The 18,732-nt window shown below is 37.1% G+C and overlaps 1 protein-coding gene across 2 annotated transcripts in view; it reads right to left on the bottom strand.

Annotated features, from left to right (window-relative positions):
• HMCN2 (hemicentin 2) overlaps positions 1-18,732 on the bottom strand; it is a 2,554,053-nt gene that overhangs the window by 1,808,868 nt on the left and 726,453 nt on the right. For both annotated transcript variants that reach the window (XM_044058392.1, XM_044058391.1), the window contains exon 20: positions 17,448-17,560. In XM_044058392.1, coding sequence (XP_043914327.1) covers positions 17,448-17,560 — 113 coding nt within the window. The remainder of the gene's footprint in view (positions 1-17,447; positions 17,561-18,732) is intronic.

Genomic DNA, 18,732 nt, shown 5'->3' with positions numbered 1-18,732 from the left:
CCATATTGTCCATATATTCTTTTATTGCAGATTTGTAACAGATGAATTTAAAAACTGCAAAAATAACACACTGTCCTCAATAATGAACAAATCACATCTTAAGTTCCACAATAACAGTATTTGCTATATGTTGAATTTTCTCTTCATTAACATCCATTGTTGCACATACCTTCCATCCCCCCAGTCCATACATTGTTTTCATTTTGTATTTTTTACGTCATCTACTGAAATGTCAATGGGATTACAGGTAGCACACTTTGGTGCTGGAAGACCGGAAGGCTGTTGGTTCTATTCCCACTCCAGGTGACCTGATTGCTAATACAGGAGAGCAGTATTGGGGAGTACTACATTCCTTGCATGTGTCTACTTCTGGATGAAATTTTAAATCAAGGTCCCATCTGCTATAGTTAATTTTAGAGAGGAATGTGTTTTTGTTTGAAGGGAGTTATTGGCAAAAGCAAGGTGCAGCTATAGGCACATAATGTGCAAATAGCTATGTTAATTTAGTGATGGCACAATGGGAGAGTACCCATGTTTTGAGCAATACTAAGTATGCTGGCTTTATTATGTTTTTTAGGATATGTGTGGAAGATATCTTTATGTTATGGACAGGACCAATGTGCATGTTGGAGGAGTTTGTATCTAACTTGCATAGTACTACCACATTTTTGAAGTTTATGTCTGAATATTCCATTTACACTATGGATTTTGTAGATGTTAGAGTCATCAGGAGTGCTGATGGGACGTTCAATACAGAACTGTTTAGGAAGAGTTGCCATAAGAATAACATTTTCAGGAGAGACCATATGCATCCAGCTTGTATTTTTAAGAATATACTTAGATGATAAGGGATGACTGCCTCTAGATTAAACATCAATGATAAGGATTTTAATTCAGATATTAAGTTGCTTCAAAATGAGTTTGTTGAATAGTGCTATTAGAAGGGTAAACTAGAAAAGATGGCAGCAGATATTAGACAGATGAGGGACAATCGTGCACACCCTTACTTTTCAAGGAATGTGGATTCAGTGGATAGTTATCCATCAAATAATGTTACACAACACCCATTTGGTCCTACAGTACTCTAGTAATGTTGATATGATTTGTTAGATAGTTAAGAAGAACTGGCCTATCACGTCAGATAAGATCAGGAGTTTAGTAGGAGAACTTCCACATTTTCAAGTTTAAGAATAAGAAGTCTTTAAAGAGAATGCTTTGTTATGGTGGTGGTGGTGATAAAGCTCCAGCAGTTAATTTAGATACATCTCCCTGACAAAAGTGTAATTTTTGTGTTTATGTTGACAGTACTAATCATTTCCGACATCCAGTTTTGCAAAGAGATTTTTATTTTAGGATTGGAGCTGATTGCTATACCAAAAATTTAGTTTAGCTGGCAAACTGCACTATATGTTTGTCTTATGTTGGAAATATGAACAGAACTTTGAAAGAGTGTATTAGGCAACATGTGGCAGCTATACTTAGGCAAGCTGACAGAAATTCAGCAGACAACAGAGAATGATTCCACACATTTTAAGCTCATGCTACTAGAATGCATTGGGGAGGATCTACATCTTCTAGATGTTAGGAATAAGACAGAACAATGTGAGATTCATTGGATAATTAGACTACAGGCTGATGAGGTTCTGGGGCTGAATGGAAATGTCTCTAAGACCACTTCTAAAAGCATGTAATTTATTTAAATGAATGGAACAATAGTGGGATTTTAATGAATGAGAGCTCTCATGTGACATTATATGTATTTTTCTTTATGCATGCGATTACTTAAAATCATGATTCCTCGTCAAGCAATGTATTTTGTAACTATAAGTTATGTTATTATTCTACTTTTGTATAGTCTGATGAAGCGCCATTCATGGTGAGAAAGTGCTAATCAATTAAAGAATTAAGATGCTGTGTTTGGTACTTGTTTCTTTTACGCTATGTTAATTTCTTTTTCATATTTTTCTGTGATCATATAAAATTTATTTGACACATATACTATTCTCCCCATTGATACAGAATTCATCAGATAAAACTTTTTCTTGAATGTTAATCTATACATCCTTCACAGAAGTCATATTTCTTTCATTTATTTTATCAAACCATCACTTTACATAATAGCTACATTTTTTAGGAAATTTTATCCTTGGCAAATACAGGTCTATTCATTTAAAAATACAAACACCCCAATTTTTACTTCATCACCAACATCCAAAAGTTTATCTTTCTTCAGGGTCATTTCCATTTCCTTTAAACAGCTACAACTATGTGTCAAAATTACTGGAATCACCACCTCCTTTTGCATCACAATCCTAGTAGCTTTCATTTATAAGCCAGTTCACTCACTATCACATTCATTATCAATGCAAACAATATTCTATCCATGGGACATCCTTGTGATATATCACATTTCATGTACATTTCTTTACTCAGCCACCCATTCACAAACAACCTCACTTTATTATTTTGATATGCTGCCGTACACACAGACACAGATGCATATAATTCTATTGCTATTCCATACTAAATAACATCCCACAAAGTATCATACCTTGTTAATAACACCTACCATAAGATTCATATCCTCCATTTTACTTTACAAATATCCACAATTTCTCTCAACTCCAGAAATCTTGACATCCCTTCCCTTTATATCATATTTACTTTCTACCATAATGTCACTCATCTTTCCTTCCATTCTCATAAACATTTTATAATCCATGTTATTTAGTGAGGTGGATATCCAATTGTTCAATTCATTTTTTTCCATATAAATTTTACTATCCTACTACATACATCTTTTTAAACAAACTCTTCATGCAATCATTCAATACAGTTGCAAAACACTGTCAATCCATGAATTTCTTATACATTTCATAACCCACACCATGTTAACCCAATATTGAATCAGTATTTATTTTCCTGAGTAGTTTATCCAATTCACTAATAGTAATTTCTTTTTCAAATTCCTCCTCAACTCATTCCAGAATATTTTTTAAAATTTCCACTCTCTTTTTTTCATTCTTTTTACTAATATACACATTTAACACTTAACGGATTATAATACTCATAATTTGCTTGTGTTCATTTTACCTCTCCCTTTACATTTTTAATTTCCCTCATTTTGGTAATATCCTCCTTTATTATTTTACCCAAACACCTCCTCCATTCTCTCAGGTAAATAATATATCTTCCTACACCATAATGCCTTATTTTTTATCTATGTCTGTTTCCATACCATAATACTCTCTTGCATTACTCTCTAAATTCTCCAATACATTTCTGTACATTGTCCCATACTTCACTTTGTCTTCCTTTCTTACATCATCCTGACACTGGGAAAAATAAACACTTTTTACACTTCTTTTTAAATTCCGTCCCACCATTCAGACCAGTTTTTATGCAAGCCCTTCATGTATATATGATCCTTCCATAGCTGCAATAGTTTCCACTTTAAAATTTCAACCCATAATTTCTCATGTATTCTTTTTATTCGCTTTCCTATTCTAATATACTCCCTCTCTGCCATCATCTCCATCAATATTGCTAAACACTCAGAAATAAGCATCACAACTGTATCAATATCTGCTACCCCCAAGCGTTCCGAAAATATGAAACAAATCACTTTCAGATCCAAGTGCCCCTTCTATAAGTCCATTGACTTTTGTTCTGCACAGCTAATTTATCACATTTTACTACTTTCTGTATTTTTACATATTTTCCTTTTTTTACATTTCCCCTTAAATCACATTTAAAGTCCCCTGCAATTATATTTTTCATGTCAACCACCGCATTATCTAATATTTGATAAAACAGATTCTCTTTCCTTGTTTGTTATATGTGCATATAATGCTGTACTTCTATAAACATGTTATCTCCATCTCACATCAACAACAGTTAACTTTCCCATACTTACCAATGATACAACCAGTATTTTCCCACACAGTCATTCCAGAACAACATTCACTTCCTAAGTTCCATATTAAATTTGGAGCCCACAATTTTTCTGTTTGCAGTCTTTCTTTACTTGTCAGGAATCTTACATCCTCTAACAAAATAACACCCACATGACATTTAGCACAACATTTCAATATCCCTGTCCTCCTTATGATATGAATAATACTGTACACATTTATTGAAAGTACTCAAATTGTTGTTTTCATTTTAAGTTTAGTGGAAATATTTTTAATTTTTTGCTTTCTTATTTTTACTTTTTCCCCAAATTAATATTTTCCTGAATTTACATGCAAATAAACCTTTATCCTCAGAATCCTAGCTGGCTAGAGCTTCAAAAAATTATTTATATCAATCCCTTCTCCTGACCCCTTTTCCTGCATGCACTCTCTCTCCACATGTTTTTTCTACTGTTTGTTCTTCACCTAGTTCACCCTCTCACTCAACCTCTTGTCCTGCCTCATGTATCTTTTCTTCCTTGGCTTCCTCATTTTCATTATTTACTGCTTGTTCCTGACAGTCAATCCCAAAGTGTCTTTTTATTTTTAACACAACCTGCATTCAGGCACACATCTTCTTGATGTATGTCATTTATCCCCACACTGGTTCCCTTATATCTTGGGACAATCATTAATTAAATGAGAAACATCCCCACAAAAGAAACATGATTTAGGCTGGCCAACATATCTTAATGTTCCTCTATAACTAGTCACAAAAATAATACTTGTCAAGTCTTTCATTGTGTTTTTTCACATATCAAAACAACTTCCAATCTCTACTCTCCATTCCGTAAGATTCTCTCATCTCTAACTTTCACAATATTATCAACAGTTTCACAAAGACTCTGCATGCAATTCTTTTTAAAATCATCTTCTTCCAGCTCATCAGTTCTAAACTGCAAAGTAACTTTTTCAACATTTAAGTTACTACCAGAAAACAAACACTTACCTCCCACAGATAACAGTGCCAGAAATTTCCCAATCAGTCCATCACAAATGTTGTCACAAAAAGTCCATGTCCCAATATGCATAAAAGACCACATTTTTTGAGCTTTATAAGACAGAACAGTTACCAAATTTTTCCATACATAATATCTGTCTATTACAGTGTAATTTTCAGTTCTCACTGTCACAACTGGTCTTCTTTTGAAAATAGTTTCACTTAACAGTTTGTAGCTGCTTTCCTTTTTTGTCTGCTGTCACCGCTGCATATGCTCTTGTTGCTGCATTATCTGCTGCCACAATACCAGACACCTTCTGCTGCCACAATACCAGACACCATCTCAATTTGCTGCTGTTTTCCTTTTTAGTCTGCTGTCACCGCTGCATATGCTCTTGTTGCTGCATTATCTGCTGCCACAAAACCAGACACCATCTCAGTTTGCTGCTGATTTCTTCGTTTACTTTCTGTCACTGCTGCATACATTTTAACTGCTCCATCCTGTGCTGCCACATCACTGGTTTCCTTTTCCATATTACCATCCTCAGCACTTCTGAAACAGTTATCTGCCATCTCACCCTATGAAACAGCATACCTGTTACTTGGATCACCCTGCACACTTATTTTTAACAGAACATCATCTGCAAGCTCTCCTGATGCCAGTTCTGTTATCTGCTTAACTTCAACAGACTTGCTTACTTCCTTCAGCTAAACACTGCTCATTTGTAACACCCATGACATAGGAATCCTTGTTTAGATTCTGAAGCTCCATATCAAATTTTTCTCCAAATTCTCACTTCCCACCACCAAATTCTCTGTAGCTTTTCTCTCCCCATCTATGATGCTACTTCCCTTAGTCCTCCTCCTCACTGCTGTAAGAGCTCTCAAGCACTTTCTATCAGCTCCAAAAAGTAGGGAAAGTCCCTGGTGTTCTGGCCAAATTTCCCATAGTAGTAGAAATACCACCTTGGATAGCTGCTGCGGTGCTGCAGCAGTTAGCGTTGTCACCTCACAGCAAGAGGTTCTCCCATTTGATTCTCGGCTGGAGCGCCTTCTGTGTGGAGTCTGCATGTCCTTCCCATGGTCGAGTGATGTTAAAGACATGCAGGTAGGTGTGAGCGTGAATGGGTGTGCCTTGGTCGAAGGTTGGGTGTCGGGCTGGCAACTTGGCACCGTAAAATCCACTGCCAATCATGAGCATACCTGAGTTCCACTGTGGCGACCCCTAACCGGGAAAAGCTGAAAGAATTTTAGTAGAAATACCACCTTGGGTCTCACATGAAAAGAGCAAGCCTACTGGAACCAACCAGGCCAACAAAAGGATATATTCATTATTGCATCTTTAATTAAACATATCTTTAACTCACTTTCTTCTATGTGGAAAGTTTTGAAATGCACAGTTATTTTTTCTTTTTAATTGTAGTTACAAAATCTTCAATAGAGTACTCTTTTTTCAGTTTCAGCAATTAATATTTCCACTAAACCAAAACTTTCAAATGTCATGTCAGAAAAAATCTTCTCCAAATTGGATTAATGCCCTTATGCCCCTGGCAGCAAATCCTAAAGATATAAAAGTATGTCCATAATGACATGTCTGTTAATACCATCACTAATTTTACTTTTTATTCTTAACACTGTGTGTCTGCACTGTGCCTGCTGAATCTCTACAAACTTCTGCTGTCTTTTTTCCTCAATAACTTTTTCCTGCTTCCCTTGCTTTGCTGCTTCTGCATATGTTCTTCTCTTTTCTTTCAAATTACCCTGGTGCAGAGTTAAACCCTTAGAATGACTACTCCATCAGACAGAAATACCTCTGATTCAACAGCTGCTGCTCCAGTCTGACTCCTCAGTTACATTTTCGCTGTACCATATAATTCCATTTTGCTTCATTGCCATCCTTTGATTCTTTCTGTTTCATCAACTTCAATAACACTGGTGTTTCCAAATCTCAAACTTCAAGCTCTACAACAATCATTTCCTTTACTTTTCCTTACGCTAAAAACGTCTGTTTTTCTTTTACTTTCCACCTCACTCTCCTCCATCTTGGATTCCCAGAACTGCAGTAGCAGTCCTCCAGCACCACCTAGCAGCTCCAGAGAGTAGAGAAAGTGCCCTGGTATTGCAGTTAAATTTCCCCTAGTCAGTATAAATACCACCTTGGGTCTCCACTGAAAAGAAACTGCTGGCCTAGTGGGACTAACCTGGTCAACAGAGGGTCAGTAAAGTAAAACATACTTGAAAGAGTTACAACTCTAAGCAGTTACCTGGGTCAATTGCAGCAGTAAAGAATAACATTATAATCTCCCATAATCCACAACTGCAAAGGTGCTGAACAACAGAGATATTGTAGGCCCAACCACTGCCATGTAATTGTTATGTAACTCAGGTTTCTGCTACAAGCATGAAATCAACAATCAACAAGTCAGATAATCTCAGGCATTTGACCTATGTAGGACCAGTGGTGGACAGGTCCATAACTGCAGCCTAGGATGGCTATCATGAGCTCTGGGTACTTTCTGAACCAGAAATGAAACAGCAAGAGATGTTTTATGCCAGTATGGAAAGAGAATAATTATAATCAAACTCCTGGTCCTCTCCCCTTTAGCTTTCACACTGCATCAAGTCCAGCAGCTGCCCCTTGGTTGTCTCAGGGCACAGTACTTTCTGTGGTATGAAAATGCAAGTAGAGAGCCTTAGATGACCCAAGAAGAAGAGTGCAGAGGTTCCTGCTTTATTTAAGGGCGGCTGTTGTCCATCTTATAGCCATAAAATGAGAAGAGTAGTTTAAGTAGTAATACAACTACATTACAAGTAATACAAGAATAAGGTTATAAGGTTCATAGGTGTGGACTAGGATAATGCCCCTGGAGCCTTTACAAGCCTAGCCCATAGGATTACCCTGGCATCATGCCACCCAACCTTAGTTCCTAGTGTGCGTGTGTGTCGAGTAGAGCCACTGGAGTGAGATCCCCTGGGTGAATTTTCTATTTCCCATCCACTCATCAAGATTTCTCTTGAAGAGGGCCAGTGAGGTGCTCTGCTTGGCATGTATGGGAAGTCTATTCCATAGCATGAGCAGTCTCTGGGTTATGGGCCTGTCCCTCCAGCATGTTCTGTTGATTGTGGTAGTGAGGTTGAGGTCTCTGGAGCATGTGGTGCAAAGGGATTGTGATTTCTTTAGATGTAGCATTTCTAACAGATAAGCTAGGTCAGACATGGCTTTGTAAGTCAAGCAGAGATCGCCTCTAAGTAGGCAATATGAGACAGAGAATAGTTGGAGTTTTTTGAGTCTGTCCATACAGGACAAGTGTTTAAGGCCTAGGATCCTCTTTGTGAGGTACTTTTGCGGCCTCTCCAGTTGTTGCAGGTGTCTATTGAGGTACATGCCAAATTGGGCATTGTACTCTATGATTGGCCTAATGAGGGAAGAGTAGAAGGAGACAATAACCTCTTTCTTCCTGGATGCAAAACCCTTAGTAATGAGATGTGCCACACAGAAGGACTTACTGACCACAGTGGCAATGTGGTGGTCAAAAGAGAGGTTGCTGTCAACCTGTGTTCCTAGATCTCTTATAACGCCTTCTGTGTTCAGTGGATTACCATCTATGGGGTAATAAAAGGGAACTGGGTTTTTCCCAAAGGGGATGAAGACACATTTTTTGGCATTGAGCTTTAGGCCATGGTTCTGACACCAGTCGTTGGTCTCATTGTGGCCTTTCTGTAGGATGTCAGCATCACTTGGGGAGTTAATAATAGCTCCCAACTTGCAATCATCTGCGAACTTTGTCAGCCAGAGTCCCTTTGTGTTGGCCTGGACTTCAGAGAAGTAGATACCAAACAGGAGAGGACCCAGGACCAAACCCTGTGGGACTCCACTTGTGACTGGTCAGCAGTCTGACTTGGAGTCAGCTACTTCCACATTGTGGGTTCTATCTGTGAGCCAGTTTGCAACCCACCTAGCGATACAGCTGTTGATGCCTAGCTTAGTAAGTTTTTCTATGATTCCTGAGTGGGGAATGGTATCAAAGGCCTTGGCCAGATCAAGGTAGGCTGTATGAACCAACTTACCTTCATCCACAGCTCTGGTGACAGACTCAAAGAAGTCAACCAAGTTGAACAGGCATGATCTATCCTTCACAAAACCAAACTGTGTAGGATCCAGAGTTTGGAGATTCCCTATATCCTTGTTTATTAGGTCCATGATGATGCGTTCCATAGCTTTACATATTAGACTCATCAGGCTAATGGGGCAATAGTTCCTGGGGTCTGTAGTCGCTCCTCCTTTGTGGAGAGGGATGACTGTAGCAGTGCGTCATTTGGTAGGGACAAGGACTGAGGTGAGCCTGTGACTGAACAGGGCACACAGGTGAGGTGCCAGTTCACTCTGTAGTTCATGTAGAACACAGCCAGGGATACTGTCAGGTCCCATAGAACATGTATTCTTGGCTTTGGACAGTGCTGTTTTAACCTGTGCAGCAGTAATACTGGGTACCTGGCAATCTACTGGTATTGTGATTGGTCCTTTGGGGGGGGGGGGTAAAGTTAGCACTGAATCTGTTCACCAGTATATTTGCAATATCTGTTGGCTCGATATAGGAGATACCATTGTGCAGTAGCTCACAGCAAATCTGGGTAAACTACAATTCTAACATTTATGGAAAAAAGCTAATGCAAAAGAGGTATTCCTGGCAAGCACTTGTACTCTGCCAAGAAACAACAGAATGAAGTATTTAACTTTTGGGATATTGTGTGAATAAAAATCCAAGAAATGATCAGTATCCTATAGTAAGTAAATTCCGTGGTGCACAAAAGTAAAATTCCACATTAATCTGTTGTGATACACTGAAGAAAGAAGTAGCTGAACAAAGCACTCAGCCTTTAATCCAGCAGACAAAGATTTAATGATATGCATGGACTTGGGGACAGGATTAGTAATTACTACTGAAATCCATACTGCTAGTACCGCAGTAAGTAACAAAAAAGAATTGTGATTCATTAATTAATGATAAAGCCCAGAATACACTGTTCAGAAAACTATGTAGATAATCATACCATTCATCCTCTCAGTGTAAGAGATAGAGACAAAGCCTAAAATAATGGGGGGGGGGGGGGCAAAGGTCCAAAATATGGACACATTTTAAATATTGTTCTTATAACCTTAGAAAGTTGCTAAAATACCAGGATGTGACTTACCATGCATTTTACGAAGGATATGAAGTCTGAAGCTCAAATAGATGTCATTATTTAGTGACTTCAATCCTCTGGGGTTTGGCAGAAAACCACAAATTTTATGCTGAACAGACCAAAAATATGAGGCACAGATCTGGACAGTCTGTGAAAATCTGGACAGTTGAGATGTATGCAGAGAATCCAAATGTGGTTTTATAAATTAAACTGTTGGTACTTTGATCAGCACAATCCCTGCAGATTATCTCATATGAAAACTTACACAGCTGGAGCAAAGATGTCAAGCCTTATTTTTTTTCAAAGCCTTGGGATTTATGGCAATTTAGGGTTCTGTTTTAGGCCACAGAAAAAATCTCTGTTTGCTAAAAACTGATGCTAAAAATAATAATTTGAGAAACAAGCAAGACTAAGTTGGTCTAAACATTTGGTTTACTATTACATACCATCCCAGACAGGCAGCTACACAATTCCTTCTTTTTTAGACATCAGAATATAATTTTAACTAGGAAGACAAACCAAAAAAAGTCATCCTAGTAGATGTAAATATTCCTCCTGGAAACAAGGAGAATACAGTTTTCTGTGGCATTTAGTTGCCGTTCCACCTCATCCTTGTGAAGTCAAACGGCAATCAAAATTTTTTCCTGTTCACCTCTCATCTATGGTTCTGTCCTACTACCTGTGAATTATGTTGTCACAATTCAGATGTTTTTTTTTCCTGTATGAAGCACCAAGTCTACCATTTCTACCTAGAGAATATAGTTATTATCTCAAGTGTGACGTTGGAAGTAGGAGATATAGAAAAACTTGGCCACATGCTATGACTTCAAGGACACCAGCATAAAGTAAATACTAAGTTCAATATAAATATTATTAAGAAGAGCTTAAAAAGATGATATTGTGTTACTAAAGAAATAATCCGTGCAGAAAACCTCCAAATAAATGATGTACAGTGACTAGAAATGTAACTCACTTTATTTGCACTCTAATTAAAACTTCCAGAGAAGGTCTGATAACCTAGTAATCCAGAAGCGGGAAAGAATAAAGTAATCCGTGCTTTGTGAAATGAAAAGGAAATGTTTAGGTAGAAAGCTAGTGGGGGGGGGGCAGATATCTGGTGAGTGCATGGTGAAGATAAAAAAATAAATAAAAGCAGGCAGGTTTCTACTGAGTGAGGGTGTGTAATAGAGGAAAGCAGATTTCTTAGCTAAGGAAGGGAAGCACAAAATGAAGCTGTTGGATACACCCTGAAGGAAGATAAAACAACCTGTACAGCTAAGGGATGGAAAGGAAAGGCATATAGCTTACTTGGAGAAACATTTTGAATTCCCTCTTTTTTGAAAGATCCAGTGAAAAACAACCCTCAAGATACACAGCAATGGAGTAGATTTTTTAAAATTAACAGCATCACTGTGAACAGAAGAGTTAAAGCTACATCTAAATGTGAATTTCCTTCACAATCTTGAAGTTTCAAAACTTTGAACTGCAAATGGTTGGGACCATAAGATCAAAGTTTTAAAGCTTCAAACGTTTTGAATGGAGATCGCTGTACAGCGTGGAATAGGAAATTTATTGTTTTCCTTACTGTAGCGTGATCTTGGAGTTAGTATATTTATTTAGCAAGTGATGTGGGGGTGTAGGGGGGCTTGCCCCCTGGCAAAAACTTAAAGAAATTTTTTTTTATTACATTTCGTAGTTTCAAAACTTCGATCTTATGGTCTCAACATTTGCAATTTTGAAACTTTGAGCATGTGAAGTAGATCCCTAAATGTACACTCAGTCATATTTAAAAGGTGGCATGGTTTCACAAACGCACCAAAAAATAACATTAATACAGTTTTGAGTGAGGTGGTATAACTCACCTCTGTCTGGAAAAACAAGAGTAACATTTTGTGCCCCAAGATTAAGTGAAGGAACCAACGGGAAGACAGAGAATCTCTTGCTGTAGTAACAGCGCTATAATTCTAATAATAATACAGTCAAGACACATCAAGAACACCATTGGTGTCATGACAGACGCACTATTATGAAAACTGGCGCAGCAGAATGTCAGCCCTGAAAATCATGCAAGGACAGAAGGGATCAGATATTCTAGCACCTTAGACCACTGTGCTTCTCTTATTCTTAAATTATTCAGTGATGTTACTTAACAGGTTTGCATAATGAATTCCACAGACTGAAGACTGGCTCTGAACGTCAAGTGGTTTAAGACTTTAGTGTCAAGAAATCTCTATTCTTATTGCAAATACATCAGACTGCATGCTGTGAAATGCACTTAAAACTATTGTTTTTATTCTTCTTTTAGCAAGAAAAACAAAATGAACTTAAATAGTCTTTAAATACACAAATATCCTGCTAATAAAATGAACTTCCATAGACTTAAAAGGTTTACATAGTAAATTCCATAGACTGAAGACTGGCACTAAAAGTCTAATGTTTTAAGACCTTCTTGGTGTCAAGAAATCTCTATTCTTATTGCAAATAAATCAGATGTAATGCTGTGAAATGCACTTAAAACTATTACTTTCATTAGTTTTAGCAAGAAAAACAAAATGAAATCAAATACTCTTTAAATACACAAATGTCCTGTTAAAATTAACTTCTTTAGACTTTCAACATATGAGAGTTGTATCACACACTCAAACTACCCTGATCAGCTTCTGCTTACTCTTTGAATTTGTTCATTCTCTCCGTTTTGTTTCTTATAAGGAGACCACAACAGAGAGCCATAGTCAAGTTTTGGAATCTAAAACAGACTGCAATTCATATCCATCTCCTTTTGTAAATATTGTGGCACACACAGCATTCTATGCACAAAAAACTATAAGAAGGTGCCATCAATTTCATACTTGAGGATACAGGCTGAACAGATATTCCCTAAGTATAGGACCCTGAGGTACACCTAGAGTCAAATGTTCCAAGTTATGCTAGCAATTTCTAAATTAATTGCATAGCATTCTGCCCTCCTGCCACTCAGATATCCAGTATGATTGATTTTTGATGAGCCAATGTCACTGCTGCTGCAGCTCCCTACTTATTGTTTCTACCATATTATAAATTACCGGGTACATGAAAAATATAGTATCATAGTAGACATGTTGAAAAAATGTTTACAGTGATCACTACACCAAGTTCCTTCAGTAAAGATGTTCAGCACTCTTTTTTCTGTTAGCTCAGTGATAGTACTGAATAAGCAGTTATAAGTTTTAGCACCATTCAATAAAATCTGTGTTTGAAAATTAAAAAAGAAATATAGGCCCAAAATGGAGGCCTGCTTGAACACTACATGGACAGACAGGACTAAGGAAAAATCATTATTTGGCATATTACTACATTGTGATATAGATATAATGCAAAACCTATTATACTAAATCAAAAGCAACATACAGTATAGTGCATAATCTTACAATAGATAGGCCTTACAGATTTATAATAAAGAGTATTATCAAAGAGTATTTTGATATGATGAGTAGGTAGTCACTTTGACGTCTACAGTAACAGGACAATTCCATATGATGTGGTAGAAGGATAACTCTTTGCAGTGGAAATAGGATGCTATGAAACACATGCAGTACATGATGATAGTATGCCAGGGTTATGCACGGCATCCATGTCTGTGATCCCTCCTGTAAATGTAACTCATAAGCTTGTGATACACCATCCACTCTAAAAACGGACTCTTGGAACTTCAATAAATTATTGCAATACAGAGGACTGATCACCAGGCAAATAGCTTTACAGTTATAGTAATGCCAATACAGGCTCAAAGATACATCAACACACATGATGTTGTAGGACCTTCAGAATTATGACAATTATATTTAATATGGATGGCATCCACAAGATAGATAGCTTAGCTATAAGATGCAATAAAAGTCATAAATTATGCAACAGTAAGGCAAGCTGGGAAGTGCAAAGCAGAGGAAACAGTCTGATTATTTCATTTCTGCTGGACGTCTTCGTGGCCTGGGACAGTACAAATCAAAGGATATTGCATGAGTAGTTTATTAAACTTTGGCAAACAAGCTGCAGGCACAAGATATTTTTAATATGGGATATTGCACGCTCTTCTTATCATACTTAGCCAACAGTTTGGTAAATTTTACTTTTAATATGTAATGGTCGATAATTTAGTCCTGGGGCCTGATTCAGAAAGGTTACCACAAGGTGTATACCACTCGGTAACCATTTTGGATTCATAGTACCCTACCACAGTATTGCAGCACAAAGACATACACCACTGCAGTGGGCTGTCTTAGAGACCATGCTAAACACTAATGAGACATTGAAAGAGAGAAACATATGATTAATTAGCCATGTACACTCCCTCAGAATTGCTTGAAGTAAGACATTTACATAGCCAGGGATACCTCATTCATCTCATGTCTTAACGACACTTCGGGTCAGGGGTAACATTAGCCACCAGGGATATTACGTAGTGTGCCTTAAAGGCACTTAAGGAAAAAAGTTTTTGCAGTATGAAACACGTGGGTGAGAAAACAAGATACCAGGGACATTCTTCGTAGAGTGCCATAAAGGTAATACAAAAGATTCAGCCTTGCACAATCCTACCTCAGACAGAGGATATCAGCCATCTGTGCCACCACTAAGTACCTAGTATGTGTAAAAAAAAAGAACTGAAGTGTTTTTAAAAATAAAATACATAAAGAAAATGGGGCAAGTTTTGAACCCTGCATATTAAAGAAAGCATGAGCATTAATCCGTTACACTCATCTGTTACTGTATTGGGGCTGACATAAAAAGTATAAAACTTTAAAGTCTGGCACGATTCAGTGTATGCAACAGTGATTGAGTCATGTGGGACATTATGGGAGACTTTCGTACAAAGCTGGGAGAAACTCGAAATGACACCAGAGAGATTATTTAAAGATCACGTGCACACTGCCATTTCTGAAGTTAAGGTATTGCTATGTTTATGCTTCGCTCACAGATATGTAATCATGTACTGCCTATACTTTACAGAAAGTCTGCATCTATTTCCATTTGAAGGTAAAAAAAATGGAATTAGAATCAGGTGTCTGCACAGAGGAAGTGTCCCAAACCTCCTCAAGTGTGACCTGGAAGACATTTTCAGCTTGGTATTACTTACAAGCAGTGCAGCCGTATATCAGAGGGTCAACACGTTTTCTCTACACTGTTTACTGCTGCTTCTTCTGCAGTTCTGAAAGCATATTTAGAATGTGTAGGGGTGTGTATGTTAGTTGCAGTGTGCCTACGGTTGTGCTAGAGTAGATGTGTGTGTCTGTGTGTACTTCTACCTCCCAAACAGCAAAACAATTTTTTACTAATTCAGATAGACCCCAGAGTGACCCAAAAAGATTTTGAATCTTTCAAGAAATACGTTTTTAGAATTTAAAAAAACTGCCTCAACTTCCACAGAGCAAGACAGCATGCTTACTGCCTCTAGCAACAATTTTACAGGAAATGCATCAACAACCCAACTTCATTTCACCAAGGTAACAAACATGATGATGCACAGACAGGAAGTACCGCTTCTAGAACAACAACGAGGAGCTATTTTTGAAACATTCATTATTTAAACTAAAACTGTAACGGCCTCATACAAATAAATATATTTTGCAGTGGAAAGAACACACCAGCAGCTGAGCCTGCCATTCATACTTTTATTGCAGAAAATTGTTAATTTCAAATGACTTTTTTACTATTGCCAAGAGTCGTATAAAAAACTTAGAGTGACAACTCTAGCATCAGTACACAGTCTATGAACAGTGAGAAGGCTGCAAATATAATGTCTCCCATTATTAATGATCAATGATTTATGAAGGCAGGGATAAGTAAATCATAAGAGACATTGGGGGAGGGGGCATTTTAATAGCTTTGGGACAAATAACAGATATGTAGTATTTGTGTGTGCATGTGGGAGAGTGAATAGGGGGTAATGCCTGTAACACTGGCGGCCCACACATCATGTTGGTAACTACCACAGGAAAATACTGATTAGTACTCACAGCAGTTAATGGTGGTTTAGAGACATGCAAATTAGCCAGTAAAAAATATTTTCTCACTGAAGCTAATATGTTTCTGAATCTCAATAGTGTGAAAAAACTCTTTTTAATGCAGCTCTTATATCAAGCACAAGAGCCATTTCTGAAATCTTGGGCTGGTTTTGCTAGTTAGAAATTTAATGAAAGTGTGGTCTCCAGTGAATTCCAAAATAACTAGAACATTAATATGAAAAACATAAATAATGCCATTACATCAACAATAATTACGAGATAAAAGAACTTCCTGGTTTACTTCTAAAAGGAATACAAAGCAAATAAATATAAATTCAGGAATTGTTTGCACACAGCATACTTGTAAAAATGCATACTAAATGCGTCTTTTATTGATAGATGTTTAACATATTAATTTATTTGTATGCAATAATGAGAATGTATACACTAAACCTAACAGAAGTAAACAAAATAATTTACAAGCTTGATCCAACCTTACTAAAACAAAGCAGATTCCTACATTTTCTACGATGATTTTCAATTTCAATAAATGAAAATAAATTAGTTGGAATATTCAGTTTACAAATTAAAAGTATGCAAAATTATTTGTTGATTCAGAAAGGCAATTGTAATTTTGGGTCTATATTGAATCAGTGAATGCTTAAAAAAGTGAATGCTGGTTCATCGACCCTATTTGAGCGAACGCTGATAATCCCGAACACCCAGAACAATGATTTTTTTTCCCAGGGAAAATAAAATCGCTTGGCCGGTTTCGGGAGTTTGCCGTTTTCTCCACTGTGGTGTGATCTCGAAGTTGGTATATTTAAGTAGGGGGGTGGGAGGAAACAGACTCCCACATCGTAGGGTGTGGGGGACAAAGTCCCCCACATTAAATATTGTTTTAATTTTTTTTTTTTTTTTTTGTGAACAGCGATTTTTTTTTTCCCTGGGAAAAAAATCGCTGTTCAGCGTTTGCTTTTTTAAGCATTCGCTGATTCAATATAGACCCTGTACTTTTGATGAGCTGTGATCAAATAGACTAACACCTGGACAGGAAAGGAAAATATTGACCCTTGTCTGGTTTTGAACCTCAGACCTCACCCCCCCACCCCCACATTCTGTGCAGTTATCACCAACTAACAATCATCATAAACATTTTGAACAGCCTCTTCAATTGAAGTTGGGTAAAGGTGGTAATTGCGATTTGCCCATTCTTGTAATATTTTCTACAGTCTCCAGACTTTTGTTGCTGGTATGTACTATAACACAGTTCTTGAATATTGTTTACTATTTTGTTTATGTACTCTAAAAATTAAAAATGAACAAAATAATTTAGTTGTTTAAGAACACACACACACAGATAAATACATGGATGTATCTCCAGAATCTTACCTTAGACCACACCACGGATGGTTCAGGAAATCCAATGGAATCACATGGCAAGGTAACGTCTACACCCTCATTTGTGGTGAAGTGGGAAGGCCCAGTATAAATAGTTGGTAAGACTATGTAATAAAACAAATATAATGGTATGAACTTATATGTAATGATAGCATATCAGTTATATTTGTTAAACAAGATGTTGGTATCTTTTCTCAAGTCTAATAAAAAAAAGAAAAAAAAAGCTTCACATTTAAAACCATGTCAGGTTGAAAATTAATGGGTAGAACCAATCGAAGAGTTGAACAAATAAATTGTAAAGCATCAATTAACAAAGTCAGCAAAACAGTAAATACATTGTGCATCAAAGCTAATATCTCAGGATTAAATTTGCTTGCTCTGTCAGTAACTTGATGGTATTTTCAATCATTAAATCTTTTCTATTGTTTCAGCTTTGACCTAGGCTTCATACCAACTGCTTTATTTAGTCACAGTTCTTTGGCCACATCAGGGTGAAGATGCCATTTACTTCAAGTAGTAATGGCTCCTTCTTCGAGTCAATATATTGTGGTCTGGGATTCAACAGTTCCAGTATTTGCAGCACAATGCTTAGCTAGCCAGTGTATTAAAACACTTCATATGCTTTATATTACCTTACATACTCCAGAATCCTTATAGGTTCATAGATTAGTACTAGACTAACTGCCATCATAGGTAATTTTAAGCCTAGCCAATTACCCAATGTGAGAATCAAACCCTGCACCATATGTGTCTTAGGTAAGCACCTTAACCATTAGGCCAACCTCCCACCATTTATGTAAACATTCTGATCTGATGTTGCCAGTTTTCATTCTGTCCTCAGCTGATGATCCTTGGATCCAGCTCAGTCTTTACTAAAGCTTGTGGTAACCAAAAGCTCTCGAGCTTCTCTTTTCTCTGTAACGTACTAACCCTAAGCTACCTCAGATCTCATTTCCCGCTTTTATCAAAAAGATGTGGTCAGCCTAGTGCTCGAGTTTTCACAGATAAGTGATAGTTTTTTTTCAATTGATAATCTTCAACATCTTCTACATCTTTATATTTTTGCATATTTCTCATCCCTTACCTTCATACAATATTGTATTTCTTCACTTACCATAGCTGGTAATTCCTTTATTTTTCCCTTGTCTATGGTTGGCAATTTTCTTTCTATCTTTTTACCTTTCGACACTACTCATGTAGTCCTTTCTTACCATCACTGGTAATTATTTTCCTGCCTTCTCTCTTTTTAGTTAAAAAAAAAAAAAAAAAAAAAAAA

This window comes from Protopterus annectens, chromosome 16.part0 (assembly GCF_019279795.1).
Source record: "Protopterus annectens isolate FY-2018-M chromosome 16.part0, PAN1.0, whole genome shotgun sequence".
In the NCBI taxonomy this organism is placed as follows: Eukaryota; Metazoa; Chordata; order Ceratodontiformes; family Protopteridae; genus Protopterus; species Protopterus annectens.
This window is presented reverse-complemented; position numbering and strand designations above follow the sequence as displayed.